We start from the raw sequence: 14853 nt of genomic DNA on the forward strand, positions 1-14853 counted from the left end.
ATATTTTTTAAATTTTAATGTGACAAGTCTTGTCGACGTAAATACAACGGCCCAACAAAGAAGGAAATGTTGTCCGATGGAACTCTGTGTCACTGTCGGCCTTGAACAAACACGTATTATGACTGCTAACATCAGAAGGTCATGAACTTTACTATGTCATAAAAGGTGTGAAATTATTTCTTAACTCTTGTCTTCCTTTACAGCATCTCAATTAGGCTACGCCCAACTTTTCATATGTATTCTCATTAAGGAGTGTCTTATTAGAACTCCCATAGCACCAGAATGCCTTATTTTCTAAGAGACTCCAAAAGGGTTTTTCTGCCGTTTACCTGTGAAGAGAATAATTGTGAGCATATGAATATGTAGGAATTCGCTCTCCTAATTACTGAATATTAGATAAATATTATATATACATAAGTATATTCCCTGTATGTTAACAACTCATAGGTCTTTTAGCAGAATTGATGTCAGTTGCGATATGTTGCCCTGCTGATTTAATGCTTATACTCGTAATCCTTTGGTAATAGTCTTTCTGATGGTACTCAACTGGCTGCTGACTGGTTAAATATTTATATGCTATATGATACCATTTTCGAAATTGCTGCCGAAAACTTCTAAAATTTCCTATGGATTTTCATTTAGCCAACTACTCTAAAGTAGATAGGTAGCTCGTCAGAAACGCTGAAGCTTATTTGGGCTTAAGAGTGTAGAGGGGTCACAAAGACCTTTGTGGTACCCCTAGTTTGGACTAAAGTTCCTTCTCTAATTTCCATTCCCAATGAAACCAATTTCCCTCCCGAATATTTTATAAGATGAGCTATTGCGGATGGCTACGGATTATTGGTATGCCAGACATCCAGAAAGGTAAGAGTTTAGACAACGATAACGAGTTTTGGCAAAGGCGGGACAGTATCATGAAAAGTCGGTTGCGATTTTTGAAGTTTTCACATTCGATAAGTAGGTTGGGTGGCAAACATATTGCCATGGCCCTTTTGAGGTGTGTCAATCGCTACACTAAAACTATTACAAATTTTATAACGTTGTGCTTCTGGCAATGGCAGATCCCAATGAAAAACTTATATTTGTTGATAGAGGACGACATTGTAGGAGAGGTGACGGAGGGATTTTCAGCTACTGTGTTTTCAGAAACATTGTTGATGATGGAGAAAAACCTTTCCCACAGTGAAAAGCAATTGGGCAATTGGATTTTCCCGTGTGCCAAAGTACTTCCATTATTAAAGCACGTATTATACTGATACAGCAAAAATCCCTAATTTCAACGCGCGTTTAATAACAGAAAAAGGTTTTTACTAAGAACGGTCAATAGTCAATGGCAAATCTCCGAGTATATTTCTGTCATGAAAAAGCTTCTCATAAAAACCCATTTGCCGTTCGGAGTCGGCTTAAAACAGCAGGCCCCTCCATTTGTGGAGCATCATAAAAACATATGCCACAAATAGGAAGAAGAGCTCCGCCAAACACCTAACAGAAGTGTACAAGCCAATTATTTACTATTTATCTTTATTTTACTTGTTAAATCAAGTAATTGAGCACATGGGGTGAGATATGTGTCTGCATCGATTTGCATGGCTTTGGGCAATAACCAATATCTCTAAATAAACGGTAACCATTGTTGAATCTACATAGTTCACAACAATCAAAAAATCTAACATTTTACACATTCGCGACAATACAAAAATTCATCGGACATTCCAACTTACTCATAGATATAATAAACTCATTCACAAGCTATTCGCAGCATAATCACAAATTCATAAACAAAAAACTTGGTTTATTCCTTTTATTCAACTTTATTATTTTTCAGACAAAAATTTAGTAGTAAGCGATGCCAGTGACACCTCGAATCCAGTCCAAGTGTTGGCTAACACGTTGGAAACCAGCTGGAAGACCAGCCTGGCAACCGTTAGCAGCAACGAATGAGGTTACACCAACCAACACTTGGTTGTTGTCGACAGCCAATGGACCACCGGAGTCACCACTGCAAGTTGATCGGCCATTGGGAGTGGCAATGCAAATGGTGTTGTCGGTAACAGTGCTCGAGCCATAGACGCTAGCGCATTCACTGTTAGAGATAATCTGGACACTGACATACTGCAAATGATCTTGGCTGTTGCCCGAGGTGGTGCCCCATCCGGATGCGGTAGCCCATTGTCCTTCATAGTTGCTGTATTGGTTGAAGGATGGCAACCTAATGGGTTGAATGTTGTCCGAAGTGGAGACAGAGTGGATCCAAAGAAGGGTGACGTCGTTATTAAGAGTTTGCGAGTTGTAATTCGGGTGCTGGTGGATATCTGCGGAGTGAATGGTAGTGGCATATTGGTTTCCATTGGAACGCACCACACTGCCCAAATATACAGTGATTGCCTCAGCTCTGCAACGAATAAAATAAATAATAAATCAAAAGTTAAAATTAATATTGAGTTTACTTTAAACTTACTGATCCGTACAATGAGCGGCAGTCAGCACCCAGTTGGTACCAATCAAAGATCCACCGCACCAGTACGTGCCGAAACTTTTCTGCAAAAGCAGACCAGCTTGGTAAGGCAGCAAGCCATCCCAGGCATTATCCCCATTGGTGATGCGTCCATCCAAAACGGGAGATGCAGGCAAGTCCTCGATGAAAGCGGTCTTTTCGTAGACCGGAGAGGCGCTGGCAACAGCCACGGCTAAAGCTAAGACAACTAAGAATTTCATGTTGATTGGTTTTATGCAGTCAAACTACTGTGATTACTGCAATTTCACTCAATTCTTTTATACTCATCGCCAGAGTCACTTCGACGGAAATCATAAAAAACGTAGATTATTTCAAATTTAAGAATTTATCACTATAGTCAAATTCTGATTAGAAACGTGTATTGTACAATATTTTTGTAAAAGGGCTATAAATAATTTTTATCGCACAATATGCAATTTAAGTATGCACGTTTCAATAATCAATGAATTTTAAAATAAATCTACATTGTAACTAAAGCATGATCTGGAAGTTTTAAGTGGCTTTAGGTTCTATTAAAAACATGCCTATATCAATTGAAACATCAGAGGTTTATATGGCTAAATATGTGGTAATATTTGAATATGCCAAAAGAAAAATTTAATTCAAACCAAAACCCATATGAAGAAAGTTTTCTTTTTTTCTGTTTGAGGCTGGTAAGGTGGGCTGATCAGTATTGAGGTTTGTTTAAATGCAAATAAGCTGCCAATAGAGTTAAGAAATGATTCGGGGCTTGAAAGTTGTTACCGCATATACCATCTCAAATTGTTTCAATTCGGCCACAAAGCTTTTAGACTAAACGTTGTGTCAAGTTAGACCTTTCGATGCCTTCTTTCTCTAAATATGGTATACCATATAACGAACAGCTGCTGACACTATCGCAAAAATAGCAAATTTCGATTTCGAATATGTATATCGATCTTGCATGATATGTGTTGACAAAAGAACACTATTCCGCTGGTAATAGTTCAATTCACACCTATGCTTCTGCATATTTTTGTTAATTAGATTCCAAAGATCTGTAACTGCTGTCAATATTTCGAGTGACTTTCGACGATATCAGCGTAAGCATGTGGGTCAGAAGGTTCTTTTGCAGTCATTTCGTTTCGCTTGGTTTTCTTTGGTTATTTTCTATCGTTTCTTTGGTATTAAAAGAAAAGTAAATGTGTGCTTTTAAGGAAATAGAGGCTTATGAAGGTGGAACAGTTTTGAATTCAAGCAGCGGTACTCAACTCCCAAGGCAATTAACAACAAAATAGTATAAATTCTAATTTCAAATAATTCAAAAATAGTTTCCTATTATAGTGTGAGTGAATTATGTGTGCAAATTAATATGGCGAGCTTCTTATACATATATATTGGGTTGGGGAAAAAGAAATGTCGTATTTGTGATCGAAATTTGACGCTTTATTTAACGTATTTAGAATTATCCGATTCAAGTCAAATATGCCCCATTTTGTTCGCAAACTTTTTTAGAAACCAACTTCATTATCCCCCCTTTATAAAACCCCCCCCTCCTTATTTGCAAAAAACTCAGACAACAAGTTTTCGCAAGCCTCTTTTGAGGCCAACTTTTTTTCACCAAGGGCGTTTTGCATGGGCCGGAAGAGATGATAGTCACTTGGTGCCAGGTCCAGACTATATGGTGGGTGCGATAGGACATCCCATCCGAGCACCCGTAGCTTCTGGCGGGTCATCAAAGATGTGTGAGGACGAGCGTTGTCGTGGTGGAACACTTCACCATTCCTGTTGACCAATTCTGGCCGCTTCTGGTCAATCGCCTGTTTCAAACGGTCAAGTTGCTCACAGTAGAGAACCAAATTAAGGGTCTGGCCATAGTTGAGCAGCTCATAGTGGATAATTCCCTTCCAATCCCACCAAACACACAGCAAAACCTTCCTGGCGGTCAATCCGGGCTTGACGATGGTTTGGGCCGGCTCGCCGCTTCTCGACCACGATCTTTTTCACTTTGCGTTGTCGTATGTGATCTACTTTTCATCGCCAGCCACCATCCGCTTCAAAAATGGGTCAAGTTCGTTCCGTTTTAGCAGAGAATCGCAAGCGTTGATTCGGTCCAAGAGATTTTTTTGCGTCAACACGTGTGGCACCCAAACATCCAGCTTTTTTTGGAATCCAATCTTCTGCAAAGGGTTCCAAACGGTTTTGTGGTCTACACCTAGTTCCTGACTAATCGAGCGAATGCTCACATGCCCGTCTCTTTGGATAATTTCAACGATTTTATCAGTCTCTACGACGATTGGCCTACCAGTGCACCCCGTCTTCGACATCTACTACACCAGAACGAAATCGATCGAATCAACGCTGTGCTGTGCGAATCGTTACAGTATCAGGCCCATAAACTTCACAAATTTTTGCTGCCGCCTTCGTTGCATTTTTACCTCTAATGTAGTAAAAACGTAAAATATGACGAATTTCTTGCTTCTTCTTGCTCCATCTTTGACGCGGTATAACTTAACCCATTAATGCTCACTCATAAAACGGGTTAAGATAGGTGACTGAAATTTTCACCAAGTATTTGTGTTGATGTTAAACGGTTCATTTCCATTTTTCAAGAAGATATCTCAAAAGATGTGGGCGTGGCAAAGCGTATGATATATCATACATAAGCGTATTCGGGGAGCTACTTCTATGAAAATAAAACTTCAATATATACATAGGTTTTGAATTCAAATCAACATTTTATTTATTTATTTTTATTTATAAAGTGACATATTATACATCTATTCATTTTTAAATTTCTTAGCTATTTGATAAGTCAGTTACATTATATTTGTAAAAACAGTTATCTGGGTGCAATCCGAAACTACCTTTCATGCATATAAGTTTCGTACACTTGCCACAAAATTTGCATCGGCGTTGAATTCTTGAGTTATTTACGTAGTGCTTGACTCCATCGTATCTAGTTTCGTTTTCTCGTTTCCTCTTTCGTGCTGAAACTGGACGAAGTTCTACTGGTTTTGAAAAAATGCTTACCAAAATAAGGCTACATCGATTCGTCTACAGAAAATGAAGTTCCAAATGGTTTTCCAAGCTCTTTAAATTTTGTATTTAAATGATCCAGAATAGGCTGTGCTTTGAATGCTTTATTATTCACTACAATTTGTGTATTATTATTGAAATGAAGGCACCGATGTATTTTTTTAAATTTATTCCGCGCCATTGAACCTGCCACTAAATGGTACATCCGAATAGCTGGTACCTAAAAATGTAACTAATAAATTTATCAGGTAATCAAGTGAAATTATGGTTGAGAATAGTCACTTTGTTTTACCTACCCCATATGTGTACAATTCCTCAAGATTTAGGGTCACCGCTTCATATCCTTTGTTTTCAGCGTATTTTATAGTCTGTACTTGTATATATTTCATAAAATCGTCATCAAAAATTATTTTAAAAAGTTGTAATGGATTTAAATCGTTATTCAAATATGCTATAATATCCGGAGTGTGAACGCGTATTTTGTGTTTGTGCCTTCTCTTGTTTTTAGTTCTATTTTGGACCACTTTCGCCGAATTGTGGGTTTTTTCTTTTTCCTTTGAGTGGAAGTCACTGACCGCGAAGTTTTTGAATTGATCACATCATTAAAACAACTGTACATTATCCACTTCTGAATTGGCAATTTTTATCGCGCATGGCCTTTTTAGAACCCCACGGCCCAAGTCGCCCAGTATACCTTCATCGTTCTCATCTGCATCATCATCAATCGGATAACTCTTGTTCTTCAGGTGGAAATAAATTCACATCGATTGAATTGGCATTTCTGATGTCGTCTTTAATAACTGCATTATCGTCCTCATTCAGATCTTCGAGCCATCCAATTTTCTCCTCAGTTGTTGCTTGTCTATAAAAAGGTATTATAAATGAATGCCCGTAAAGCCAAACTGGGGTAGCGTTTACGTATGATAAAACATACGCAATGATTTACAAAAAGCAAAAACACATTTCGGGGCGAATTTTTCACTGCATTTTATATGTATTCGATGCCTCATGGTTTCAACTTTGAGTTAATGCACGATTTATGTATATAATACTGTTGCTTGGTTTTTTTTAGATATACAACTCACCTCACTTTTCTGAAAAACACTACATGAATTGGCGCGAAAAATGTAAATAAAAGAGCTTTAAATGACAACTAAAAAGCTTTTATTTTCAAATTACTTTTTTATCTCACTCGCCCTGTAAATATAAAAAGCTTTTATATAATATTGGGTTTTTGGTGAATTTTTGAAAAAAGCTCTTTTTGCGTATGATATATCATACTTAGTCATTAATGGGTTAAGACTAAAACGTACGATCACAACACTGTCAAAGAGACACTTGTAGTACAGATTGTCATATTCAAATCGCCGTTTAGTGTGACCCGATGCAATAAGTACAGCGCAAGATATGTTTGAATGTCGCGTTCAATTGACAATGTTACATAACACTGAGGCATATATGGCATTAGTTTCCGTTAAAAAGACAGTTGTTAAAATTTCATGATATTCTATTCCATCGTTTGTGAGTTATTGTGCAAAGAGTGGCGTTATTTTTGTTATTTTCAAAACAATGGCTCAAAAAGAATTTCGTGTTTTGAGTTTACACTGCTTCTTGATGGGAAAAAATTCCGTTCAGGCGAAGCAATGGCTTGAAAAGCGTTATGAAGATGCCGCTCCATCAGGAATAACAAAACAACAATAAAACGTTGATATGCTGAATTTACACGTGGTCGTAGAGACATCGATGATGCACAACGCAATGTACATCCAAAAAACATGGACGTCCAGAAAACATAAAAAAAGTCCACAAAATCATTTTGGATAATCGAAAAGTGGAGTTGCGTGAGTTAGCTGACAGATATCAAAAAGCTAACGATCTCAAAGATCGTGTTGGCTTTATATTGCATGAGCATTGACTATGAGAAAGCTCTGTACACAGTGGATGCTGCGTTTGCTCACTGCTTGCACTAAAACCTAGACTATTCTGATGATTCTGATCATTGGCAAAACTACATGAGTTGAAATCGAACTTTGAATTGCTCCCACATCCACCGTATTCGCAAGATTTTGCTTCCAGCGACTATTGGCTGTTCGCAGACCTTAAAAAATGCTCGCCGGTAAGAAACTTCGCTCAAATGAAGAGGTTACCGCTGAAACTTAAGCTTATTTTGAGGCTAAAGGTAAATCGTTCTACAAAAGTGGTATTGAAATGTTAAGCTTTTATAATTTTGAACAAAAAAAGAAAAACGTGTTTTTTTTGTTAGGCCCGGGACTTTTCAACCGATGTGTTACGTACCTATATATGTATACCATATTTTTCCTATAGCTTTACTGGCCATCTCGTTTAGGAATAATGGTGGAATCATTTATAGTTTTAGTTCAAGTGGGCCTAACAAGCTTCTATTCTAGCTTCTATTGACGTCCGTGAGATTCGTTCGACATGCTAAATCTTCATCGGTAAGACTGCTGGATTTAGTTTGTGTGTAATTTGAGCTTTATGTAGAATTAACTGTGTAGTGATTGCCTACTGATGGAGGTGGTGGAGGTGTTGACTAAATGACACAGCCCAGACTTATTTAGCACGAAAATGGCATTTTAATACACTACTTGCAGAACCACTGCTTTTTTGTAGTCAAACCATCATGATTTGACTATGAATCTGCATAGGTCGTATATTTTCTTCTTTGTAATTTCTTTCAAGATAACCATTGAGAATTCCCCCGGTATTCTATGTCGTAGAGTACTCAGACTTGGGCACTTACACAGGTAGTGCAAGACTGTTTCTTTAGATTATTCTTGTTTGCAGCTTTGGCATCTATCGATGTGCGGTCACCCCAACTACCTCCCATGGTCTCCCAAAGGCCAGTGGTCGGTTGGTGTTGACGTAATTTTGAATATGTCTACTCGTGGCTTTCTTGGCAATTCGTCAGTTCTGGATTTGTTGACATTGGGCCACGTTTGTTAAGTTATTTTGCAGGTATCCGTGTTAGTCCATCTGTCAACGGCTTGCTTCTGAAATAGCGAGAAAATCTGCCTTTGGCATACCCTTGGGCAACTCTTCGGATTCGTTATAGGATGCCCCCTGTGTTGCCAGTTCATCAGCTTTCTCATTTCCTTTTATGTTCCTATGACCAGGTACCCCTCTGCATTGTCTGACGGTTTTGAATTGGTGATAGGTGCCTTTACAGCTAAGATGGCTGCTTGACTATCTGAAAAAATACATACTTCTGATAGTTGTTGTGAATTGTTTCTAATTATCCTGCAAGCTTCCTTTATCCCAAGAGTTTCTCCTACTATTCCAGCTCCCCAGGCGAAAAGGCTTGGGAGTTTCGAGGTATTTCAAATATACACCGGTGCCGACGCCCCAAACTCTTGGATCCATCAGTGTACAGTATAATTATATTCTTTTTAACTTAGAAATCAAATTACATTCCTTACGCATAGGGAAGTTTACCTTAAACTCTAATGTAAAGCTTAGGGTATCGATTCTACTTGCTGATACCCTTCTCGAAAAGCCCGGTGTGGCAACAGCCTCTGAAGTAAATGTTTCCTGCATCCGAATTGGAGAATTTCGTTGATAGATGTGCCTCAGCCGTTGTAATAAGTCATTTATTTGAACTCGATGGAGCTTTCTGCTGACATATTTTTTTGTTAATACTCCAGCATCAGAACTCAACCAAAATCTTTTAAAATGTATCAACTTACAAACTACGGTGCTAGGGGGAATATATAGTATAGATTTTATGTTGAAAGTCGCATTACACTTTTTTCGTATCAGAAATATTTTAGTCCATCATTTTTATCTTAATTAGCTTTTTCCTTTTCCCTACTGAAATAATAAATCAAGACAGCAAATATCAAGGTTCTCATTTAATTCAAGTTTGGCATTATGGTCTGCACACTGTTCTAGAAAAAGATGAGATTCCTTCTGATACTAGCTTTCGCATTAGGCTCCGCGTCCGCGGCTGCGGTTGGAGAGAAAGAAGCAGAGAGTTCCAGTTTTATAAATGGTCGCATCGTCAATGGCGCTGATGCATGGGATGGTCTCCGTCCGTTCCAAGCTGGTTTGACTTTAGAAAAGGATGGCAGCTGGTTATGGTGTGGTGGTGCCTTAATAGGCGCAAACTGGGTTTTGACAGCAGCCCATTGTGTAAAAGGGTAAATATTTGAAATACCGTAACCAGTTTACTTATTTGTATCTGTTATTTTTTCTGTATTTTTCAGTGTCCAAGCAGTCACTGTCTATTTGGGAAGTACTTCTCGTGGTAACGGTGAATACTCCACCACCGTTCACCAAAACGATATCCATATCCATCCGGACTACGATAGCTTAAACGACATTGCTTTGGTTTGGATTCACACTGTCTCCTTCTCTAGCAACATTCAACCCATTAGACTGCCATCTATCAATCAATACAGCAGCTACGAAGGTCAATGGGCAGTCCTTTCAGGTTGGGGTTACACCTATGATGGATCGGGTCTTAACGGTCATCTGAAGTATGCTAGTGTGCCAGTAATTTCGAACAGTGAATGTAGTGTCTTTAATATAAACGATGGCATAATTTGTACAAGAACTACGGACGGCAGATCAGCTTGCTCTGGTGACTCTGGTGGTCCATTGACTGTGGATGGAGTTTTGGTTGGTCTTGTAAGCTTCGGAGGTGGCTGCCATTCTGAATTGCCAAATGGTTTCGCACGTGTTTCGTATTACACAAATTGGATTCGCGACATCACAGGCATTGCTTATTAAACATTTGCCTTTGAATTAAATAAATAAATTTCATTTGAATAAATTTTATGTGTTTTGATATACTTAATTTAGTTGGTTGGCTTGAAATGAGTTTGCAGTAAGGAGACATGTTGATTAAATTCGGTTAACCGTGTGCTTATTACTTTTCACATTTGTATCAATGGTGCCAGGATTCCATATATGAGGTTCACTAGTTTACTATGACGAAATAAGTCTTAGTGGTTTTATGTGGAACTGTGACTTTTAAATGAATTAATTCTTGGAGCCACCTCACTGTTGACACTCAACTTCAAAATCAGTTTAGCTCCACAAATTGTAGTAGAGTTTCGGCCTAAATGTTTTTCAAGGATGTATAAATATATGCCATATTACTGTACAGGGTCCGGCACTGGAAGTGTAACCAACTTCAGACCAACGCGCAACTGATGCACGGGCACCAACTGTCTGTCAGTTGGTTAATTACAGTCCAGAGTATTGTTTACAATCACGCGGAAGCATTTTGCCGAGAGTAAACGCGACCGCCGTAGCCAAATGGGTTGGTGCGCGACAACCATTCGGAATTCGCAGAGAGAACGTAGGTTCAAATCTCGGCGAAACAAAAAAAAAGAAGAAAAAGCTTTTTCTAATAGCGGTTTCACCTCGGCAAACAATGGGGAACCTCCTCCATTTGTGGAACAACATCAAGACGAACAACACAAATAGGAGAAGGAGCTCGGCGAAATACCCAAAACGAGTATGCGCCATTTATATATACATTTTTTTTAATTTATTTATTAAAATAATAAATACAATTTTACATATATATATACAAATAAATTAGTTTTAGGCTACTTTGAGATATTCATAGTCTGTAAAATTGTATTTATTATTTTAATGAACAATTGAATAAATAAAAATATAATTAAAACAAAACAAAAAAAAGTAGATGGAAGCAAAGTAACTGCTATAGTTTCTTCGGATGGTTATTGTTTATTTATTTATATATTCAATTAATAGTCTAAAAAATGCAGTATTTCTTACAGACTATAGAAAACAGATTAATGCTAAATAATTAAATTAATCATAAATTCATTTATTACCAATTTGAAGTGGTTCGCTGTTGAAGAAAATCATCGGAGATGTACTCGTATACAACAACTTTATAGTATATGGATCAAAAAAGTCCAAACTAAAACGTTGAACAAAAGCAAGAACAGCATATGACTTTGCAATGGTATATTTTAATTGTCTTTGAAAAGGGAATTTGGAGCCAAATACCACACCAAGATCAATCATTTCGCTTCGATTGAATAAACTAAAACCACCAATGTGGCAGGAAGTCAGTATAAGAGAACAAGATTTAGACCAACAAACATAAACATATTTGCCTATATTTAAACAAAACTTATAGTATTTTTTTTTACTTGCGATCACCGAGTGTACTCGCATCTTTATCCATCGGCATACAAGAAAAAATTCGCGTTATTAAAACAACTAGAAATGTCATAAACAAAAATTATAAAAAGTAGGGGACCCAGTATACTTCCTTGGGGTACACCAGAGATATAAGAAAGAAAATAGATGACGCTCCATCAACATTAACAACACATTTCCGAGTGGAATGAAATTCTATTGCTCTGAATTTGGAAATTAAAACCCTGTGATTAACCTTATCAAATGTCTGTGTACGCAGTGTCACCTTGACCTTGGATTTGAAAGAGTGGATCTACTTTTCATGAAACCGGGTTGGTTAACTGCAAAACAAATTTTATCGTTTACCATAAGTTCAAATAATTTTAAAACCGAGATAATTTGCTAATTGTTCTAAATATTGGCTATATTGTTTCTATTGTCACTTTTGAATACTGGATTAATGGTTGTTACTTTCCAAGCATCTATACTTTGAATGCCCTTTTAGTAGGAATCAAGCCTCCTGATTCGATAGGCTGACTGAAGTTTGTTATTTGGCTACCGAAGCGGTTCTAATCAAATGGGTCGGCCTTTTGAACTCGAATAACGAATGTGTCCAAAACGCATTGCCTTGACTAAATACTGTGAATATTGAATATTTTGTCAATGTCCGGCTGAGGGAGGCTATAGAATAGTGAAATGAAATCCATGTTTAAAATTGTCAAATTAAATTTCAAATATGTAGATCTCATCACAATTTTTTTCTACACTTATTTAAGTATATTTTTTTATCTTATCTCCTACAAAATCTACTTTTAATTTGACACGTAAATTTTCAAATATCAAATACTTATAGTTAAACAAGTCCACTTTTATAAATCAGTTAGCGATAAGGCTGATCTGTAGTTATTTAACTGTAGGAACAGGTTTAAAAGAACTTCTTAGAGCACCACTTGAAAGAAACTGATATTTTTAATCGTAATAAATATAATTGAATTAAACTGTCTGATAACCGGAAATGATTAACTTTACAACCAATATCGGAATTTGTATGCGTGTTTGGAAAATATATTAACCCACTTATAAATACTTTAATATGCGTACTATTTATGAAATATTACACGTTGCCTGCACTTAAATTGGCGTAGTGATTTAGATGACTTCGATACAGCTCATGCAACGGCATAAATATGTGGAATATTTCAAATTTGCTGGGAAATTTAGAGAAACATTTTTTTACAACAGCAATCCGAAATTTTCTGATTCTATCTTTCAGTGGTGTGAAACTACAAGATCAACTATTTATAAGTAGCAAGGCACTTTTCGTATATTTGCTCTCTACGTAAGTGCACTGAACTCTAGTGACGTACCGAAATATTTATAATTCAATCAATATAAACAAACGTCTGAAACTGGCAAGAACAACACAAGTTACCAAAGTACATTCATTATTAAAAGCTTAACATCCCGGGAGCTAATTTCATGATAGTAGTGATTTATAACCTTTGCAAAATTCGACAACCAGATTTAGCGAAAAAATTTTTGTTTTTGATTAAAATTTGCTTATCGTTATCGATTTCTTGCTTCAGAGATTTTTATGATTTCCGTTCAGGTGACTTTTGCGATGAGTATAAAAGATTCGAGTGAAATTGCAGTAAATACAGTAGTTTGACTGCATAAAACCAATCAACATGAAATTCTTAGTTGTCTTAGCTTTAGCCGTGGCTGTTGCCAGCGCCTCTCCGGTCTACGAAAAGACCGCTTTCATCGAGGACTTGCCTGCATCTCCCGTTTTGGATGGACGCATCACCAATGGGGATAATGCCTGGGATGGCTTGCTGCCTTACCAAGCTGGTCTGCTTTTGCAGAAAAGTTTCGGCACGTACTGGTGCGGTGGATCTTTGATTGGTACCAACTGGGTGCTGACTGCCGCTCATTGTACTGATCAGTAAGTTTGAAGTAAACTCAATATTAATTTTCACTTTTGAATTATTATTTATTTTATTTGTTGCAGAGCTGAGGCAATCACTGTATATTTGGGCAGTGTGGTGCGTTCCAATGGAAACCAATATGCCACTACCATTCACTCCGCAGATATCCATCAGCACCCGAATTACAACTCACAAACTCTTAATAACGACATCACCCTTCTTTGGATCCACTCTGCCTCCACTTCGGGCAACATTCAACCGATTAGGTTGCCATCCTTCAACCAATACAGCAACTATGAAGGGCAATGGGCTACCGCATCCGGATGGGGCACCACCTCGGGCAACAGCCAAGATCATTTGCAGTATGTCAGTGTCCAGATTATCTCTAACAGTGAATGCGCTAGCGTCTATGGCTCGAGCACTGTTACCGACAACACCATTTGCATTGCCACTCCCAATGGCCGATCAACTTGCAGTGGTGACTCCGGTGGTCCATTGGCTGTTGACAACAACCAAGTGTTGGTTGGTGTAACCTCATTCGTTGCTGCTAACGGTTGCCAGGCTGGTCTTCCAGCTGGTTTCCAACGTGTTAGCCAACACTTGGACTGGATTCGAGGTGTCACTGGCATCGCTTACTACTAAATTTTTGTCTGAAAAATAATAAAGTTGAATAAAAGGAATAAACCAAGTTTTTTGTTTATGAATGATTATGCTGCGAATAGCTTGTGTAGGAATTTAATATATGTATGTATATATAAGTAAATTGGAATGTCCGGTACCATTATGATACATTGAATGCAGTTAAGTGAATTTTTCTATTGTCGCGAGTGTGTAAAATGTGAATTTTTTGATGGTTGTTATTTAGAGATATTGGTTATTTCCCAAAGCCATACAAATCGCTGCAGACACATCTATCACCCCATGTGCTCAATGACTTGATTTAATAAGTGAAATAAAAGTACATAGTAAATAATTGGCTTGTACACTTCTGTTAGGTGTTTGGCGGAGCTCTTCTTCCTATTTGTGGCATATGTTTTTATGATGCTCCACAAATGGAGGGGCCTGCTGTTTTAAGCCGACTCCGAACGGCAAATGGGTTTTTATGAGAAGCTTTTTCATGGCAGAAATATACTCGGAGATTTGCCATTGACTATTGACCGTTCTTAGTAAAAACCTTTTTCTGTTATTAAACGCGCGTTGAAATTAGGGATTTTTGCTGTATCAGTCAATATGCCTCCTTGGTATGGTATAATACGTGCTTTAGTAATGGCA

The 14853-nt window shown here is 37.6% G+C and overlaps 3 protein-coding genes across 3 annotated transcripts; 2 read left to right on the plus strand and 1 right to left on the minus strand.

The window, feature by feature from the left end:
* Positions 1–1833: 1833 nt before the first annotated feature.
* On the minus strand, positions 1834–2724 carry LOC129241341 (serine protease 1-like). The gene is made up of 2 exons (XM_054877599.1): positions 2459–2724; positions 1834–2392 (listed from the first exon to the last, which is right to left on the minus strand). Exons 1-2 carry the CDS (start codon positions 2713–2715, stop codon positions 1834–1836), a joined length of 816 nt encoding a protein of 271 aa, XP_054733574.1. The 5' UTR covers positions 2716–2724.
* Positions 2725–9427: 6703 nt separating this feature from the next.
* Positions 9428–10261, plus strand: LOC129241836 (serine protease 1-like). The gene is made up of 2 exons (XM_054878359.1): positions 9428–9669; positions 9736–10261. The coding sequence occupies exons 1-2, from the start codon at positions 9428–9430 to the stop codon at positions 10259–10261; spliced, it is 768 nt and encodes a 255-aa protein (XP_054734334.1).
* Positions 10262–13332: 3071 nt separating this feature from the next.
* On the plus strand, positions 13333–14223 carry LOC129241770 (serine protease 1-like). Its single transcript, XM_054878270.1, has 2 exons — positions 13333–13598; positions 13665–14223. The coding sequence occupies exons 1-2, from the start codon at positions 13342–13344 to the stop codon at positions 14221–14223; spliced, it is 816 nt and encodes a 271-aa protein (XP_054734245.1). The 5' UTR covers positions 13333–13341.
* The last annotated feature ends 630 nt before the right edge of the window (positions 14224–14853 follow it).

This window comes from Anastrepha obliqua, chromosome 3, assembly GCF_027943255.1.
Source record: "Anastrepha obliqua isolate idAnaObli1 chromosome 3, idAnaObli1_1.0, whole genome shotgun sequence".
Lineage (NCBI taxonomy): Eukaryota > Metazoa > Arthropoda > Insecta > Diptera > Tephritidae > Anastrepha > Anastrepha obliqua.

Bases quoted from the DNA above. Each gene is read 5' to 3' on its own strand.
- LOC129241836 (XM_054878359.1), top strand. From the start codon at position 9,428: ATGAGATTCCTTCTGATACTAGCTTTCGCATTAGGCTCCGCGTCCGCG. The intron at 9,670-9,735 runs GTAAATATTTGA...TGTATTTTTCAG, and splicing joins GCAGCCCATTGTGTAAAAGG to TGTCCAAGCAGTCACTGTCT.
- LOC129241770 (XM_054878270.1), top strand. From the start codon at position 13,342: ATGAAATTCTTAGTTGTCTTAGCTTTAGCCGTGGCTGTTGCCAGCGCC. The intron at 13,599-13,664 runs GTAAGTTTGAAG...TATTTGTTGCAG, and splicing joins GCCGCTCATTGTACTGATCA to AGCTGAGGCAATCACTGTAT.
- LOC129241341 (XM_054877599.1), bottom strand. From the start codon at position 2,715: ATGAAATTCTTAGTTGTCTTAGCTTTAGCCGTGGCTGTTGCCAGCGCC. The intron at 2,393-2,458 runs GTAAGTTTAAAG...TATTCGTTGCAG, and splicing joins GCCGCTCATTGTACGGATCA to AGCTGAGGCAATCACTGTAT.